Source organism: Phyllostomus hastatus, unplaced genomic scaffold, assembly GCF_019186645.2.
Source record: "Phyllostomus hastatus isolate PE091 unplaced genomic scaffold, TTU_PhHast_1.1 phas_scaffold_501, whole genome shotgun sequence".
Lineage (NCBI taxonomy): Eukaryota > Metazoa > Chordata > Mammalia > Chiroptera > Phyllostomidae > Phyllostomus > Phyllostomus hastatus.
Genome location: NW_025334033.1, coordinates 42,502,718 through 42,522,902, shown reverse-complemented (window position 1 = coordinate 42,522,902; position 20,185 = coordinate 42,502,718). Strand labels below are relative to the sequence as shown.

Genomic DNA, 20,185 nt, shown 5'->3' with positions numbered 1-20,185 from the left:
GTCTCCCTTAGGTCCAGCTCAGGCACGAGACCCAGAGGCAGCAAACATAAGCTATGATGCAAAACAATATTTGTGCCGTCACTAAAATAATTCTCTAGTTCACAAACCCGCAAAGTTAATTTTTCTTTACCTTGAAGCTCAGAACATAATTTGAATAACACTGTCACCCTCCAATTTGGATTTATAATATGCCAATGGTTTAAATGCATTTGGGTATAATTAGGCATGGGTCTGGAAAGTTTTTAAATTCTCATGTCCTCCTTAATGACTGGTCTCCCACTAGATTTATGACCAAAGGGCCAGAAATCAATGAAATCCATGTTTAATTCTCATGCCCCCGCCCCAAATCTCACTGCAAGCTTCCTTAGAGGAAGACTCCCTTCTCCTTTTAATGGAGCAATTATCTACACAAGAGACAGAGACCTCTCAGACGTTTAAAAGGTAGGGAAATAGTAGCTCAAATTGAAAGGAGTCTCGATTTGGGTGATCCTTTTTCTAAGTGAATTCCCTAAGTCCCCTTAAAATCCTTAACAAAGAGGTCCCTTTAAAATAAAAATCTCACAGAAATTGTAATTATAGCTATCATTTACACTTAGAAACCTACAAAATTAAACTCATGTTTGTGGATTCATGTGATGTTCTCCCAAAGCAATGCCCAAAATGATGAATCACAAGTGGCATTTCCCATTTAGCATATTTTAAATTGTAGTTGTAATTTTTTAAACTCAGAAATTTTACAGTTTGTAAGGGGTAAAACTGCATTGCTAGCTTAGGGGAAAGTCTGTGGTTGTATAGCTTTTGTCCTCTCGAAAACCTTACAGCAGCTGATTCTCTGTGACTTTAAAAAACAAACTCTAATGCTATGCAAATGTCTGTAATTCTGACATTTTGGGGATTGAAATTAACCTTGTTCCTTTTCCACAATATGCCAGGAGAATCTTATTAATGCCAATAAAGCATGTCCTCTGTCTTTTGAATTCATAAAAACTTTCCAAAATGGTCTTATTTAATACACTTAGAATAACAATAACAAGCCTTTCTAAAAATGAATTGCAAGGTTATTTTTACTTACACATTAACTTAGGACGTCATGTTTAGTAAGGGACATGGAGAGCTGGCTGGGTACCACGAGTCCCCAAAGTGTTCCTGCCTGTGCTCCTACCCCCAGCACATCACAGCTGGAGCCCAGGAGTCCTCCTTGAGTGACGGACCAGTGAGTCCCCATGAAAACATAAAGCAAAATTGGGATTGATAGTCAAGGACTGGGAGCATCTGGGAACAAAGACCACGAGCAAAACCCAGCCCAACCTTTAGTGCAGAGCCATTTTGGTCGGCGAGAAAGTCAACTCTGACATGAAAAGCAGCTGAGTGCTGGGGGCCTGTGCTGGGACAGTGGGTGGTGACAGGGGGTGATACTGGGCCACGCCACTCGAGTGTTTTCAATGCATCCCTATGAACATCCCTCAGGACTTTTTGAGAGAAAGGCCTGCTTCTTAAGGAAAGTTAGGGGAAATTGGCAGAGCTCATAAGGGCTTGCCAGAGTCTGAGGAAAGACCCAGCATCTGTAAGGGTCCTGACAGTAAGGGTCCTGATGGGAAGGAAATGAGACAGGGCAGTGGGGGACTGAGGAGATGAGGAAACCCACAGGGGCTGTGAAAGACGTCTGAACACTTGTTTAGGAGCAATGGGCAGCCCTAGGCTGACGGAACAAGAAGAGGGTGTGACTATCAGACCCCAGAGAGCCTTGTAGGAGAGGGGTGCATAGGAAGATGCAGCCAACACCACCTGAGGCCTGGTGGGGAGGGAGGCTGGCAGCGCCCCAGTGTCACTCTGCTCCCCTGCCCGGATCTTCTGCTGAATCCAATGGGAAGGCAGAGAGCGAGGGAGCCCACTGACTCTGTCCATACACGTTGGCCTCCTGGGAAGCAGGTTGCAGAAGGGTGGAGAGGGATCTATGGGGCAAAAGAATGAAATCCGGCATAGCTATCTTTTGGGAAGCGTAGTGAGGCTGTCTGCCCCCAGCAGTGCTATGGGCCGTGGGAGCAATGAGGCATGCTGCAGCATCTCAATTACTGTGATGGGTTGGGAGGGGATACACATGGAAAAAAAGTAGGTACTGGCTAACACAGTATGATGCCATTTGAGAGGTGTGCAATAATGGTAACCACCAGGACTATGGGATTAGTTGACTGGTAAGTGCAATCAAAGCACTCGGGGCATGGTATGAAAGCTGACTTTGAAGAGATTCTTTTCTCCTGAAGCTGGAAATCAGGCCTAATTGGGAGAGCCGCTGAATTATTAAGAAGGCTGTACCCACCACACTAGCCATCTCCTATACTTAAGCCAAGGGCCTCCTGGGGAAGGAGTGGGGCACAGAGGCCTGCAATGGGGACAATTAGTGGATGAGGCTGAGTTTCCCTCGCAGAAGGGGCCACGTCACCTTGCCAGAGACCAGCCTCCCGTGCTTGGAGACCTGGCTGAGGACTCATCCCAGGAGGACGCTTTCCAAGGTCATACTTGCCCTCCTCACACACTGCCCACAACCCCTGTTGGTTCTACTTGGATAATTGGGGTCAAGTCTCAGGAAGACCTGGCTGGGGAAGGATCTTCCCAGTGATGGGAGGGCTGGGATTCTCTACTGAAGCTGCCTTGTCACTTGACTAGTGTACACAGTGACCAGTAGAATGAACTTGGGAGTGGATCTGAGGTTGTCAGACTGGGGTGAGAGAAGAGAGGGTGTCAGAGTATAAGACTGGATAAGAGTTCAGTCACATGGGGACATTGTCCGATGCTCAGGATTTCATGTCCTCGTAAGAACACCTGAATCTAGTCCCTATACACTATTGGGTGACACCTTAAAGCCTGGGCAAAACGGTGGCTTGCATTAATGAATAGAAGATGCCAGAACTGTCCTGGAAGAGTTTTTGAGGACAAAAGGCTCAGAAAGGTTGGTCTTCTAGAATGGGTTTATTACATGAGACCAGAGAACCCACCAGCTGGCTATGGTCATCTGGCGGATTTGGTGCGCATGCCCTTTGATAAAGCAATGTAAGGAATGTGCCGCTTAGGGGTGTCCACATCGCAGGAAAGCTGCACAGTGGCTGTCCTTTGTAGACGGAGGTTGGTGTCAGGAGAAACCGCTGTGAAACTAGGCTCCTTGGTGTCAGTGGAAGTGGGAGGGGTCTGGAACAACAGAGACCAGGTGGTGATGTGCAGCTGTAAGACACAAGGCGACCATAATTGCTGTACCAGGCAGCAAAGCTCATGGCACCCAGGGGACTCTGATGGGTAGGGTCTGTGGGCTGTACCTAGTCCATGGTATTCAAAACACTTCTACAGGAAATACATATTATAACCAAAAAGTTATTAATTAAAAGGAGGAGACTATGTCTGTTGGTGCTAAATTTGAATCTTTTCAAATTTCTGTCTTCCCCTTTTCTTTCTCCTCCTCCCTTCTCTCTCTCCCACTTCTCTCACTTCTACAAACATTTATTAACTCTAATTTTGTGCAAGGCACTGTGCTTGGGAAAAAAGTTATAAATATTGCCACCTTTTCTGGGTGTTACTAAAAGCAGGACTCTTGATATTAATGCTTTGTAATTCTTGTGTCAACTACACTCTTAGGCATTGTTATTACCATTCTGCAGATGATGAAACCAGGTAACTTGCCCCAGAGCAGACAACTGATGGACAGCACAGGCCAGGTTTCCCTGACCCAGAACCCAACTCTCCCCATGGGAGCACGTTGGCTCTTTGGAGTGCTCCTTCCAAGTCAATCCTGCCTGGAGAAGTCTTTGAATTTACTGATGTCAGCCTCGCTCTCACCATTGATGAGCACGTTTGCAGTTCCTTCTGGACCTGGCTCATGCAGACTTGGGTTGTTTAATGGACATTGCAACTCCTCTCTAGTTTCCTGCATAACCTGTAGGAAGGCAATGTTTTGCTGTAGCTCAAATCAAAGCTTACTTCAGGAGAGACTGAGGGTGAAAAGGAGCTGAGCTTCAAAGGGAAATTCAGACAGCTGCGGAGATGAAGGTGGTGTTCTTGCGCCTCGTTTCCCAGGTAAGGTGAACTCAGGGTGCAGGAGAATGATGCTTCAGTGCTTTTGAGGGGAGCTCTGGATAAAACTAACTCTCAGCAGCTCATTACTCTTGGATATATGTTTATTTTTGCAGTTAACGAAAGGTAAGGAGAAGTTGGATTTCCCCACTATGAGCATTTTTAAATGAAGAATATAGTTTCTCAGAATTCATTCTACTTCTGGGTTTATTAGCTCCATTGATTGAATTCCATTTCCCTTCTCCCATTGGTTAGGAAATGAATGAGGCACCAGGAAAGTGCCAAATTCTGCTGAGTGACCCAGTGAACCCCTCCAATTAATTAGATTTTTAACTTAATAAAAATATTCCTGAGATAACAAATGAACTATATATCTAATTGAAAATAATGTAGCATTGGTAAAATGAATTGTATTTCATGAAGTTTTCCAAGGACTGCTTGTCTTCTTTATTCAGGAGATGTTTTCTTAAAAGTAATGTGCACCTTATCCTTTTTGGTTTTCTTCAAAACATTAAATTATTAAGAAGTAACTTTTAAGCCATGCTTTAGCAAATTCTGCAAATTTTATTATCTGTTGACATTTTCTACTAGCAAAACAGTTTACTGGAAGTTTGGTCCTCATTTGCAAGGTGGATCTTCTGGTATTTCTTTTACAGCGATCTCCCTTTGTTTTAAATGAGTGTGATTGTTTGCACTTGGAACGGAGAGATCCTGGCTCAATGGCTGGTTGTGACATCGAGTATGCAAAGGGGTGCTGAAGCCCTCTGAGGTGGTGACGTCCAGGAAAGCAATGAGAAATGGGAAAAGGATGAGAAAAGAGGAGCGCGTGAAAGCGCTGTAATTGGTAGGGGAAGGCGGAGGCTTGTAACAAAGTTAGAGGGATTATTCTATTCTCTGTTCCAGGTCCTCATTATCAGGAGTAAAGTCAACATTTCCTAAGCTTTGTGGCTTTATATTTGACTCTAAGTTCCTCCAGCTGTGCCATTTCTTTAGCACACTGCATAATTGAGTTAACAAAAAACAAACAAACAAAAAAGGCTTCCTTATACACAGAATCAATTACATGCTTTGAACATGATGGTTAAAAAACTGGGGCTTTGGAAAGTTATTCAAACGCCCAATAAAACAACTTCCCAACAGCCAGCCAACCAACCAAACATTCCCCAAAAGAGAAAGAAAAAGCATTTTGCTTTAACAAATAATATCAATATTACTAAAATGAGAATGGTAACTTATTGGGGGGGGATTGATGTTTAAAATAGGATTTCCATCAAGGAATAAATGCAAATATCCCCGAGTCTCAAACAACATGATACAACTTAAAATCACTTGAAAGAGTATCTATTCACTTAGAATACACTATGTACACACAGTGAAGGATATAGGTGCATCATAAACAGTCTATCTTGAGCAAGTATACATACAGAATTATGCACTTAAAATGGAAATTTAATCCTGTTCATTTGCAAGTTCTTCCTACGGGAAATGCAGGAACAAATCATGTTTTCTTGGTCTCACTGTTGCTGCTCCAGCAGATCCCTGGGAAGACTGACATGGTTGAGGTGTACCTTCAAAGGAAGGCGATCTCAGCTTTAAACTTCCATCTTCCATTTCCCTCTTGGAATCTGCATATTGAAACGGAAATATCTGGGGGGAGCCAATGTTACTGAGTGGAATTAAGACATTCAGCATTTTAAAAAGATGTTGGAAATGTTTTTAAGAGGAAGATTTTGATCAGCTTTTGGCTCCTGCTGGAGCAAACTCAGAAGCTAATGCTGAAACATCTCCCCATTGAAACATAAGTGTCAGTTAATGAGAAACAGAGTCCAGTTGAAATCGGCTGTAAATTTCAGCATTAACAAAACCCAAGCCAACTTCCGGACAAAGCCAAAAGGAACTAATGTAGCATCAGTTCACTCAATGCCAATCTCCACGCTGTCCACTGTAGACAGGTGGGGAAACAAAAGCAAGTCGACTCTGATCAGGAGTTTTTCTTGTGTAGCACTGAATTATTTCAAGATGGTTCATTCAGTAACGTTTTTATTCAGATGAAGCGAGGCCCTCAGAGGCACTGGGATTTCATGTTACTGTTGCAAGAAAAAGATGGCGAATCAAACACTTAAAAAATCACAAGTAAACGAATTTTGAAGGGAGATTGAAAATTGATGCAAGTTTTCTTGCCCTATTTGTCTCTTAGGAAGAAGATAAACAGACTTTATCCTGTGGCCAGGGGAAGACAATGAATATGAGGGTGTGCTGTGCCGTGCAGGATGTAGGTGGACAGGCAGTCCCTGGTGTAAGAAACACTTTTTGGCAGCTTGCGCCAGTGGTTATGAGCAAGAAATCAGGGATGCATTTGCGATGATGAAAATAATCTTTGGTAAGACTCTGTTTTTGGATTTGACTAAACCCTTCCAAGAATGCTAGCCATTTTGGGTAGCCATGCTGCTTCCAAACAAAAAAAAAGCTGCCCCAGGTTAAAAGCTTCTCAGTTTAAAGGTGTCTTGGGCACACGTGCATTCCTGAGCCTAGAGTAGGAAGGAAGACACCTGACTGAGATTACCCAAGTCAGAACTGCCCTCAGTGCAAAGGGCAGCCTGCCTCAGGGAGCAGAGGTGGTCCTTCCCAGAGCGGGTGGTGCCTTAAGGACTGTGTGTGCACAGTGACAGCAGGTCCTTACTCTGCTGTTGCCAGGTACAGAGAAAATGGTAACCCTTGTGCGCTTTCTTTATTTGTTTGAAGGTAGGTATGATTTGCCTTCAGAACTTCTTTAGCAACAGTGGAACCCAAAGTAGATGACAGGCTTTAATGTGTGCACGCATGTGTACGCGTTTTTAAGGGCTCTTGTACACAAGGTTGGGTGTGTGTGGGGAAAGAAAGCCTGGCTCCCTGGGATGTTTGGCAAAAACACGTTGAATAAGTGAACACAACTCCGGTCTGTGCCTAGGACACACACACGGAAATCTGCAGAATGCCCTGTTCAGAGGACATGTTGTCTGCAGTCCATCTTCACTGCGGTGTCTAGGGCACGGTGTCTTCGTGAAGCTTCACCAAAAGTTTCATGCCTCAGAAATTTGTTTTATCTGTGTTTTATAACTTCATGCAATGTGAATCTTCCTTATTTCTCCATGGAAAGCCATTCTAGGGGGGCATTTTTCCCTCCCCTATAAACAGCAGAAAGACTTTCAGAACAGAATTATTCAATCCTTCAGAGTTAGCAGATCTTTCCAAGCAGATGCTGCTTTTCTCTTTTGATTCCAAAATATGCCTTTTCCTTTTCTGCAGCTGGGCAGCACATGACAGGAAAAAGAAAGGACTTCTGAAAGCCTTACTATCCATCCTGTGAATGTGAACAATTCAAATATTAGCCTAAGGAATACCCAAAATGTAGCATCTGAGAGTCAAGTGAAGCTGCTGGTCTCTTCTTCAGGGCGCTGCATGTCTGGGTGTCTCACAGATCAGTATTCTCACATTTTAATGCTCACACAAATCACCTGGGGCCTTTTTAAAATGCAGATTTGGATTCATTAAGTCTGGACTGGGCCTGAGATACTATCCTAGTCCTCCTAACTAGGTCCCGGGAAATACACACGCTATTGGTTCCTGCACCGCACTTTGAGTAGCAAAGAGCTAGACGATGTTCGTGTTCTAACTAACAGAGGCCCGGGGAAGGCAGTTTCCTTGACTGGCTGCTTTAGACATCCTTGGATAAAGCAGAAGTGACAGTGGGAGAAAAGACACATGACTTAAAAGTCAGAATATGGCACAAAATAAAATTCAAAGTTAAAGAGTACATGAAAGAATATTCCATTAATTATGGTAAGTATACATTAAAAAGTCATGACCTAGGAAACAGATTGCAAGAAAGCCAACTGTGAGCAGGCTAGCCCTCCTTCCCTTGTCCTATCATTTCCCTTGTGCAGACTGCACAGGGGGAAACACGGACCGTTTCCGCTGGGGTGAGATTCTGCTGAGTGTACTCAAATGGCAATACTGTTCACTCGGAACAAAAAGCAGTTCAAGCCGGGTGATGAGAAGAGTGTACAATTTATTAATCTCCTGGCCCATGGCTTCTCTAGGGAGGGACAAAATCCAATTCCTTAAAAATAATTGATTTAAAACCTGGTAGGTGGTGATATTTTTAAGTGTGTATTTACAAAGCTGCCACAAATATGTCACTCTGCCATGAAAGAGTTTCTATTATTTCTCCAAAGAATTAAACATAAACTCAAGAGACTGACTTGTGCAGGGTCCCTGGGAGGCTAAGCGTGCCATGGTGGCTTCCAGGGGGACTCAGTTCTGGGCCTTGGGGACCCTCTCCTCAGATTGCCCCAGACATCATATCCCCTAAGACACTCATCAGAACTTTTCACCAAAGGTAACTGCACACACTGGAAGGCTTGGTGGACATGGCTGAAAATGCAACAACGTTTCTTCAGCTAGAGAGTGCCATGACGTTTCTGAGTCACCAGAGAACACAGAACAAGATGAAACCGCCAGAGTAGAACATGTTGAAAACACATGCACAGAATGACTCTGGATTGGGTTGTAATACTCCCTGAGGAGGGAAAAAATAGATTGTGACAAAGATTAATCAGGCATCCTTTACTCTAATTTCCTGTACTGGAAGTTGAAAGCCAAGAACTGTGGATGAACTTGCATCCCACGACCTCAGAGATGAGCCAAACCCTCCTTGACTCATTCCGCCCTAACCCAGAGAACTCTCCAAGGAGCAGGGCCAAGCCCCTTGTGCCTGGAGCACCTCGTGTAGAGCTTGGCCCTTTCATTTCCTTCCTGGTCTTTGCTGACCATGGAAGCACCACAAATGGTTGCTTTATCTCATGTTTTTGCACTCCATTATTGCTGCTGTGCATTTTAAATGCAATCTTGCCATTTAGATACATTTCACTGAAGATGATTAAATATCGTTCATACAAGGAACTGTCTTTCCAGATATCCTAAAGTCATCCTTTTCAGGTTTTACATTATGTTCACCCCCAAGGAAACTTTCAAAATAATTTATTCACTCATATTTCTTAATAAGCTTCCCTTCACTTCCTGTTCTGTGTTAACAGAGAAAGTGTGAGGGGGATGACCTGCTACATGCTGTTAAAGAGCCTCCCTCTCCCCCTCCAAAAAAAAGGAAGAAGAATTTTGTCCATTTTTAATGAATCATGAGGCAGAATTATCTAGGACTATCACACAGCTAACCCTGTTGGTTGCCTCTGCGTAGATACCGGGAAATGTGAAATGCTGTTCGCATTAGCATCCTCCTTTGTTCGCGGTGCCTCAGGGACAAGGCGGACGTACAGTTCTCTGGGAGAATGGTCAGGTATGTGTTTCTGCCTTGTGTGTGGCTTTAGTTTTCTCTCCATTCTCTACATGTTTCCTTTACAAAAGTACCTACCTTCCTTTTAAGAAACTGGGTTTCCCTGACCTTCTCTTTTTCTCTGCGTTCCTAATGGTCCTTGAAATGAAAATGGTTTGTTGAGTTTCCCGATTTGTACTTGGGACTCCTACTCAATGATTCTTAAGAGGGTAACTGGTGACCCGTGGTTTTCTCTGTTGAGGAAACGCTTTGCATTCTGGCATCCAAACATAGGGGTAGATTTAAAACCAAAGGCATACATGGTTAGATAATTGTCTCCAGCATGGAATCAAACATTCTTTTAAAGCAAAAACCTCAGAATCTAATCTTCCACCACTTTGGTCTCATGGATGAGTTTGCCTTTATGAATGCAATACTACACCATTAAATTATTACTCCACATCAATTATTTCTTCTTGAAGAGTCTCCATGTTACAAGTTTATTGCTCACAAAAACTTAACACTCTAAATAATGACTTATTTTGGCTTTAAATTCTGGGTTTAACTTTTTAAATTTTCTCCTACAATTGTGAATGTGGTTGTGATTGCTCCTTTACTACTATTTAAGTTTTATTTCCTTTTGGGTGATTCTGTGAAAATTGTGTATGGTTACATCCACTTCATCTGGCACTTACAGACCAGAATCTTCCTCACGGTTCCTTATATACCATGATCAGACACGTTATTATCGAAGTCTCAGGACTAATACTCCCTTCTCGGCATAGGTACATGATTTCTTTTTTCATTTCTCAATTTGGCACTTCCTGGTTTAGGGTTGCTGTAGTTAATTGTAGTTATTCAGTAACTGTTCTTTGCGTATAATTTTTCTTTGTAGAAATTAGCCCAGATTTCTTACTGTTAACATGGCTTTGACTTATGTTTTAGTATTTTGTGTTTTTAAAATAGCCCAAATAGTCCATTAATTCTACCAAACAACCAGCCATCTAATTGAAAAAACATCTGTCAGACTAGTTATCTGAATTATTAGATTGGGATTATGTTTCTGTGTACTGTGTAATTAAATTGGGATTATATTACATTGTATACTATGGATTCTAGGCATGTCACGTGTCAATTCTTTTCTCCATGTTATTACTAGTTTGATCGGTTATTATATTTATAGTGGCCTAAGTTGTGTGTTTGAAATGTGGCTGGGATCTATAGGAAAAACAGATGCTATTCCAGTAATTATACCTACAAAGTCGAAGTTACTGTATGCGATAACCATGTAGTATGGAGTTGAAGGGCACTAGGTGGGAAGTAGAAAAGCTGAGATCTGTCCCAGGTCTGTCACAAAATGTCTTCTTTAACCCATCTAGGTTTAAGTTTTCTCATCTGTACAATGAGGGGATTGGGCTATAGTTTCTGAGGTCTCTTCTAGCTCCAAAACGTTAAGACTCTACCTTCAAATGGAGATCAGGTTATCCTTTCTTGACTTTGGAAAATGGTGTAGACCATTGAAGGACCTGTCTTCAGATTTCTATGTCTCTTATCTTGGGTTTCAGGATATCACTGTATTCAACCTTAGGGCAGAAAACACTTTTTCTGGAAATGAACCAATATATCTTGCCATGAAACAGGATAAGTGATTAATTTGGTGTCATGAAATTAACTCATTTTGGTTGCTTTGTTCTTCATTATTGCATTCAATAGTTAGCTCCTGGGAGCTCCAGGAGCCTGTGCTCTACCCACACACTAACAGTCTCCCCAGGTTCTGGTTCCAGGAAGGAGCGCGACCTTCCCGCTGTGAACGAGTTAATTTCTGCGGGCCACTGGGGAGGTGGTGGCCTGGGGGACCACTTGCCTGTAGAGTGTACACATCTGGATGATTCTCCTTGGCCGAGCAAACATCCTGCTCTCAATTTTCCATCCATATCAGTGAAAAGTGAGGAGCGGCCCTCTAGCAAGATGTAACCATGCAATAATGTAAGAAAACTGGCTAACAGTACTTCATTTATTACAGAACTAACTGTTCATTGTTGTTTGTAAAGGAGGAATTCATAACCTCTGCAGAGTTATATTTTATACATGGTTGATTTCCATTTACAAAGGCAGAAAGTCTTGTTTTCTTGTCAGGCTTTGACTTACAAAACTTGTTTTCTTTTAGGTTAGTGTGTGTGTATGTGTGTGTGTGTGTGTGTGTGCATGTGTGTGTGAGAGAGAGTATTTAAGAGAATGTTTAGCAATTAGATGGGGGAGAAGGGAAATAGTATTGGAAATGTGAAAGAGGAAAAAACACATTCAGAAATTCCAAAAAAACAAACACACCCCAGCACACTGAGGGCGTGTTGTGGAAGGCCTTGACAGAGAAGATTCCCACCATAAGTTCCTGTTGTTATGTGCTTCCTCCAGGGGCAGAAGGGACTAGAGAGGCTGGAGTTTTCTAACAGAAGGTGTGCGAATCTGGAAATTCTTAAACTAAAATTGGTGTAATTTCATGCTGCAGGGAGGCATTTTGCTTATGCAGTTGAAATAAAAAATAAAGTGCCTACCTGGGTGTTTCTAGGATAATTGTAAGCAAATGAGACTAATTAGAAGCCTTAGCAGTCTGTAATTAAAAGCCAGAAAGTAACTTACTCTGTGATAACATATCCCTGGATATTTGGAAGAGTCATAGAGAAAGGACACAAAAGCTTCCTGAGGGCTTTTTCTCTCCCAAGGCCAAAGTCCCTGTTCTGTGGAGCACATTGCTTTGAAAACAGGGGATAAATGTATCCAAAGCTTTGTACTCACAGATCTAGCCCCTAAATACACATTTTGGACAATGACTATGGGAAATAGGGAGGGACAGTATTTCAGTACCAGTGCTACTTGGAAAATGCCATTTGCTGGTAAAAAGAATGGGAGCGTACATGGGGCGAGCTGAGAAAGTACAGTAGCACCCCCCAACCCCTTATCTATGGGGAATAAGTTTGAAGACCCCTAGTGGATGCCTGAAACCAAATCCTATACATAGGTTATGTTTTTTTCCTATACATACCTTTTCATTTAAAGGAAGCACAGCTTCTCTTTAGCACATCCAAATGGCCAATATCGCTACTCTCGCACATTGGGACCATCATTAAACAAAATCAGGGGTACTTGAACACAGGCACTGTACTACCATGAGAGTCGATCTGATGACCGACAAGGCGCCTGAGTGACTGGCGGGCAGGCAGGCAGCGTGTACTGCGTGGAGAGGCCGGACAGAGGGATGATTCATGTTCTGAGTGGGACGGGTGGATGGTATAAGATTTCATCACAATACTCAGAACAGTACAAAATTTGAAACATATGAATTGTTTGTTTCTGAAATTTCTGTTTAATATTTTGAGACCACAGTAACTATGGGTAACTGAACCGTAGAAAGGGAAACCACAGATAAGGGGGTGGGGGGTACGTGTACTTTCAGTTGAAGCAAGAGGAAAAATTAAGGCACCTTGCTTCCCTTCTGGGGACTTTTAAATGCTTGCTTTTTCATGCCCCATGGCCAGACCCTTCATGTAGATCAGGTTCTTGCTGGGCACGGGAGGAAGAGTGAAATCAGGGGAGGAAAAGGGGGTGCAATGGGGAAGAAAAGGTCACTTTGCTGAATGAAGAATATTTAAAAAGATAAGTGTGCCATATTCTCCCTCCAATCAGTTTGATTGAAAAGCAAAAATACAACTTTATTAAACACAGTTCATTCCTAATTTACCATGACAATATAAAATACAGAAAAAATAAGGCTACTTATCAACGTGAGAATTTCTAGGGTGAATCTTTGGCAAAAATGTAACCTGCAACAGTTCAGATAGCGTTTTCTTTCAACTGGGTTCAAAAACCATCCATGGCTCTGCAGTTTCCAAAAATTCTAACATTTTCTTATATCTTCTAGTCAGGCATTCAGAGGTACAAGTTGGTTCTAATAGCTTTGGTAGAAACAGGCTGAAAATAGAAATGAATATAAAACATGTTAAACTAATTTAGTATGGATTTGTAAGGCGTGAGTAAACTGGGAAATTAGTAAATTTCTTAAAATAATACATATGAATGTAAGACACATAGGAAGAATAGCAGATGCAGAAAAAGAGGGTAGTATTGTTTTCCCGTGTTTTGTAAAAGTCATCAAGTAAGGCTACCAGTACAGGAACCCAGTGCCTCCTTTAGTTTTCCTGTGACGATTTCCTATCATCCTCACGTTCATGGGCGGGACAGATGCAAGAGAGGCTTTGACTTTGTTTCCAACGTGTCAGCAGCGGCACTGGCTGAAACCCCGGTTCAGCATTCTCGCAGAGTGTGCAATGTGGATGCTTCTGGCTGGTGGGGAGGACGAGGCAGTTGGCTGGCTAGTGGGCTGTGCTTGGGGTGCTCACGGGGCAGAGAAGGACGTCCTCTCTGGTCATGTCCTCCTGATTGGCTTGAACTTGGTTGTGGAAGCTGGCTGCCATTCTCCCCTGTAGATGGGGTGGAGGTGGGTCTCTAGCCACCTCAGATAACTGAGCAGCAGCCGTGACACGCGGAGCAGTGTTTCTTCTTTTTCTTCGGGTGGAAAATGGTGAGGATTGCTTCATCGAACACCGCTTTGAGGCCTTTCTGGGTCAGGGCCGAGCATTCCAAGTAGCACTGTGCTCCGATCTTCAACACAAAAGAGAGAGAGAGGCTGTGAGAGGAAAGACAGAGAGGGAAGCGCAGTGACGTCAGCCCTCCACCGGGCCAAGTGCTTGTTCTACAAGGAACCTGGGGGTTGGTTCGGATAATGCTTTTTATATTTTGCATTTCATTTTGCCTCTGCTATCCTGATTTTTAATATTTTTATATGTTTTTTACTTTCTGTCATTAACAATAGATGGTTCTGGATCCCTCTTGGTAAGCAATAAATTCTGAAAGTGATCCATAACCATGTATTCTTAATATCAGAATATAAAAGTATAAAAGTTAATAGAGAATTGAAAAGGAGTGATATGGTTTCAATATATTTTGTGAACCACTGGGCTGTATCCTATTGGTTTTAGCATCCTCTCATTTGTACACAGAATGTGTAAATTCAGTCCAAGTGAACTGTATCGGTCTCTTTCTGGACATAGTGAGGCAAAGTGTCAACTTGGTTGATAAACATATAGAAAGACAGTGGCTGATACAGTTTTACAGGTTCTTCTTTTTTTTTTTTAAGATTTTATTTGTTTATTTTTAGAGGGAAAGGGAGGGAGATAGACAGAGAGAGAGAAACATCAATGTGCGGTTGCTGGAGGTTATGACCTGCAACCCAGGCATGTACCCTGGCTGGGAATCGAACCTGGGACACTTTGGTTCCCAGTCCGCCCTCAATCCACTGAGCTATGCCAGCCAGGACTCTACAGGTTATTCTTGAATAAAATTCACTTGTAATAGCTAATTCTCAGCAAGGAAATATCCAATTGATATTATTATTTGGTTTTAAGGTACTTTAAAAATCATTTTTTAAGCACTTAATAAAACCCAAAGCATGTAAAAATAAAATTAGTAAAATGCATTTATTGACAGAGACACCCTCCTTGTCAGAAAATAGTCTATGCATATTTAAAGGATAAAATATTTTATGTTTGCTTAGGGCTTTATTTCAAAGCTTTTAATGATTTCATACTGTGGTATATCTGATAATCACAAAACCCTAATGAGAAATAATAGAGATTCAAGCCAGAACTATAGATTCTCATTAGAAAAACACTAGGGCAGAGCAGGCCATGTTTTGCAATGAACTTCATGAAATAATTCATGAGAGGGAGACCTGCAGTTGTTAGTGCTCACAAACTCAGTCTGGGCCAACAGTTTGTTGCTGGCCTTTTAATATTTAGGATATATGGAGAAATGCTGTATTATATGCTTCACATTATAAGAATAACTTTGAAGAATTTAAGCGGGTTTAGAAGAGTGGCTGGATGGTGAACTCCTAGAAACCATAGCAGATAAATGATGAAATCAGGGTAGCAAAACCACATGCTAATAGCTTATGTGAATGAGCCAAGGGCTGGTGCCAGGCAATAGGGAGAGGTGGGGATTGTGGTATGCTGTGAAGTGTACACCACCTCTACACTTGGCAGTCATACTCAGCTTTAGGCAATTGTTGCCATGCAGTAATGTTGGTTCACTATTGCCCAGCTTTGTATTTTTCAAGAGGAGTTGGACATTTGCATTTTTTAGTTACTATTTCCCAATTTTTAAAATAATTTGTGGCCCAAGCAAAATACTGATGTGGGATATCTTTGGTAGCAGCCAGCACTTGGTAATGTGTGGAGTAAAGAAAATTTGTGGTTCAGCTTAGAATAGAGTGGGAACAGCCCCAGAAGGTAACATGAATTGCTTAAGGATATTCAAATAGAAAGTGAAAGAACTAGACCCAGCACCTGGTCTCTTCTCTGTATGTTCTTTGCCTTGTTCCATGACAGTAACTGTGACCCATATCAATTAGTTTCTCTGCAAGAAGCTGATCAAGTAGACAATTAACAAAATAATATTGTCCACCTATTTGAAAGCCCACAGATATAAAAACTAAGCATAATGTTTCAGGAGCTTCCAGTCAAGATGGAGGCATAGATAGATATGCTTTGCTTCTTCACACAGCCAAAAGAGGGATAACAACCAATTTAAAAACAAAAAACAACTAGAACTACCAGAAAATCAAACTGTATGTAAGTCTGGGGCATGCCAAGCAGCAGCTGGTGGAGCAGGTGGTCCCACATTCGTGTGCAGATAAACCAGAAGGAAGAATTGGGGGGTGAGAAAGACCGCACAACCCAGGATTCCAGCACAGGATTGCAAAGCCTCAAACCTTGTGGCTGCAAAAATCTGGGGAGGTTGTGGCAGTGGGATAAACTTCAAGCCGCACAGGAGAGTTTGTTGGAGAGACCCACAGGGTCTGAGAACATACACAAGCCCACCCACCTGGGAATCAGTGCTCAAAAGGGCACAATCCACTTGAGGGAAGCGAGGGAAGTGACTGAAAGCTTGCTGAGAGCTGAGCACGTGGCATTGTTCCCTCTTGGACCCCTCCCACACATTCAGTGCCATGTAGCAGTGTAGTATTCCCATGCTGGCGAATACCTAATGCTTGCCCCTTACAACTTAACAGGTGCACCAAGACAAAGAAATATAGCCCAAATGAAAGAATAGATCAAAACTCTAGGAAAAGAACTAAGCAACAAGGAGATAGCCAAACTATCAGATGCAGAGTTCAAAACACTGATAATTAGGATGCTCACAGAAATGATTGAGTAAGGATGCAAAATAGAGGAAGAAGAGAAGGCTATACAAAATGAAATAAAGAAAAATATACAAGGAACCAACAGTGAAGGGAAGGAAACCAAGACTCAAATCAAAGATTTAGAGCAGAAGGAAGAAATAAACATTCAACTACACAGAATGAAGAAACAAGAATTTAAAAAAAATGAGGAGAGGCTTAGGAACATCTGGGACAACTTTAAACATTCCAAGATCTGAATCAGGGGAGTGCCAGAAGGAGAAGAGGAAGAGCAAGAATTTGAAAACTTACTTGAACAAATAATGAAGGAAAACTTCCCCAATTTGGCAAAGGAAATAGACATACAACTCCAAGATGATCAGGGAGTCCCAAAGAAGTTGGACCCAAGGAAGCACACACCAAGGCACATCATAATTACATTACCCAAGGTTAAAGATAAGGAGAGAATCTTAAAAGCAGCAAGAGAAAAGGGGACAGTTACCTACAAAGGAGTTCCTATAAGACTCTCAGCTGATTTCTCAAAAGAAACCTTACGGGCAAGAAGGGCCTGGAAAGAAGTATTAAAAGTTATGAAAGGCAAGGACCTACCTCCAAGATTACTCTATCCAGCAAAGTTATCATTTAGAATGGAAGAGGAGATAAAGTGCTTCCCAGATAATGTCAAGTTAAAGGAGTTCATCATCACCAAGCCATTATTATATGAAATGTTAAAGGGACTTATGTAAGAAAAAGAAGAATATCAAAACAATGAATAGTAAAATGACAACAAACTCACAACTATCAACAACTGTACCTAAAAACAAAAACAAACTAAGCAAACAACTAGAACAGAAACAGGAACAGAAATGGAGATCACACAGAGGGTTTATCAGCATGGAGGGGGAGGCAGGAGAATGGAGGAAAAAGGTACAGGGAATAAGAAGCATAAATGGTAGGTACAAACTAGACAGGGGGAGGAAATGGAGAAGCCAAAGAACTTATGTGCATAACCCATGGACATGAACTAAGGGTTGAGAGAGAATGCTGGAGGGAGGGGATGCAGGGAGGAGGGAGAGAGGGAAGAAAAAATGGGACAACTGTAATAGCATAAAATGTACACAAAAAAACTAAGCATGAAATAAAATAGCTCTGTTTGGGTCTAGATAGTATGTACTTTTTTTTTTCTTGCTGTAAAGAATGATTACTGTATGAAGGAAACTACCTAAAGAAAAGACATTAGATCTTGAAGATCCATTTTATGGTTTTCATTTTGGTACTGAACTTGAATTTGGCTTGAACTTTGAATTAGATAATTTCTTTTTAATTTTATTTTAATCATTGTTCAAGTATAGTTTTCTCCCTTTTACTCCCATTCTAAATTAGATAATTTTTTTTTAAATAATGAAAAACAGTTGGATGCAAGAGAGGGATAAAAGGGAAAATTTTCCTAGCAGTGTCATGAAATGTCATTTGTTACATGTTGGGATTGTGTCCAATGCTCGACATGAACACATGTGAAAAGCACATTATTCTAGTGAATGTGTCATCTGAATGACGGCTTGTAATCTGCTAGCTCTTGTCAGGCGTCCTGCAAAAAAAAAATACCCAGAAAGTGCTGTGGGGCCATTCTATCCAGAATACCTCCCCACGGATGATTGCAAGCCTCAGTAGTGGATTCTGGAAATCACAGGAGAGCTGGGCTGAGCTCCACTCATCTGTGGGATTCTGGGCTGCCTGGTCCCACAGGACAGGCCGGTGCACTCTTGACTGGTCCTCCCCCACAGTGCTCTGACAGTGTGTGACACGTGGCCTTTTGGTGGTATAGGAGGAGCCCAAACTTGTCTTCCCCAATTCAGACATTTCTGAAGACAATGCAATGGTACATCAAGGGATTACTGTGTAACTGGGTTATTATAACATTATTTTGTTCTCATAGTTCCAGGACGAGTAGCAGTCAGATTATGGACATGATTTGGGAAATGTGTGTGAGAAACAAAACCCAGTTATAAGGTGAGTATTGGTAACCATGCACCAAGTGCTCTGAGCGTTAGAGAGAAGGTTTCGTGCTGGAGTGGGGAAAAAGCACAGCCTGGTTACAGGGATTGCTAAAAAACAAACAAACACCTCCCTCCTAAATGCCCCCAAACAAAAAAAATCTGTTTACACCCACAAAGATGTGAAATGGAATACTGTCTCAAGGAAATACGGCTTTTCTTATAGCAGTGAGTTCCTCCGCTCCTTGGAGCAAAGTGACCTGCACAACCAAATACTTGGAACCCGTAAGTAAGGGTTTGGATCTGCAGATCCTAGTTTAGATACATGTGTCAGCAATCTGGAACATCCTTCACCAGAATGATTTATTTCCAAAAAAGAAAAAGAAAAGAGAGAGATTGAGGAATGTAAACTGAGAAAACACTTTCCTAATAACTTTATAATAACTAAAATTTTGAAATTAATGTGGGAACCATATGGCTTTTGTGAGTCCTGTGCAAAGAGTAAAACAATTTTTATCTTTTTTCCAGTTTTACTGAGAAGGAGTTGACGTCATCACTGCGTGAGTCGGAGGTGCATGCACAGCACGATGGTTTGACTTCGATGCACTGTGACAGCAGCCGTGTGCTGTTACTGTTTGTTTGTTTTCTTGCTTGTTACAGTCATTGTTTATTATAGCAAATGGGTGCAATATAAAAAACAAGTCTTACTTTTCCTTAATCCTGGTATTTTACAAGAATATCCTAATGTATACATTGTTGTACCCTGCTCTTTTCATAAAAAGCTACATAAAATGATTTTCCCTTTCCTTAAAAAAATTATTGTCCCAAAGCTAGGAAATTTATCAGCGGTGTAGAGAACATACAAGTATCTGACAAGAAGAAATAAAAACAAACAAACAGACAAACCCACACTGACCAAATGAGTGGAGAAAACCCAGTACTTCTTCCAGGCTGTCCTTGCAGAGAGCGGGGGGTGGGTTACAGAATAAGGTGGTGTGTAACTGGAAGGAACAGAAGCAGAGGGGTTTTTCCAGCTGCAGGCATGTCTGAGAGGGAACACAGATTCAATGACAACTATAGTTTGCTGAGCTAGACCTCATGTTAAATCAGCTAATTTATCCGTCCACAAGAGCCTTATGAGGCCAGTCTATCACCATCCTCCTTTGCAGCTCAGAAAACTGATGCCCAGAGAGGTTAGATGCCTCCCTCAGGCCATAGAACTATGAAAATGGCCGAGATATGAATTTGTCTCTCTGCAGAGCCAGGGTCTTAGCTGCTCTGTCTAGTTGCCTCTAGCAAATGTAAAAGAAAAAAATGTGGCTGAAAGAGCAAAAGTAATGAACAAGTGGAGAAGGAAAAGGGAAAGTAAGACATATCCTATAAACGGAGAGGAGAGATGAGGTTAGTGGAATAAACAGAGTCAGCTGGACTCTGAAGAAATGGCTAATAGCAGGGAAGTTCTTTGTTTCTTAAGAATTAGAAAAGATACACAGAGAGGGCAACTTGAGAGTCAAGAAAAGGAAAGAGTTGAATGGCTTATGCAAGAAAATCCATCTCCACAAGTCAGAATTATGATCAAGTTGCTGAAAG

General features: G+C 41.8%; 1 protein-coding gene and 1 long non-coding RNA gene across 3 annotated transcripts in view; one reads left to right on the top strand and one right to left on the bottom strand.

Moving 5' to 3' along the window:
* Positions 1 to 9,340: 9,340 nt before the first annotated feature.
* LOC123808803 lies at positions 9,341 to 19,220 on the top strand. Its single transcript, XR_006783832.1, has 3 exons — positions 9,341 to 9,391; positions 18,538 to 18,611; positions 19,124 to 19,220. It is a non-coding gene; the product is annotated as an uncharacterized LOC123808803 (long non-coding RNA).
* RHOJ (ras homolog family member J) overlaps positions 13,049 to 20,185 on the bottom strand; it is a 76,769-nt gene continuing 69,632 nt past the window's right edge. For both annotated transcript variants that reach the window (XM_045823655.1, XM_045823656.1), the window contains exon 5: positions 13,049 to 14,023. In XM_045823655.1, coding sequence (XP_045679611.1) covers positions 13,877 to 14,023 — 147 coding nt within the window. In that variant the 3' untranslated portion in view covers positions 13,049 to 13,876. The remainder of the gene's footprint in view (positions 14,024 to 20,185) is intronic.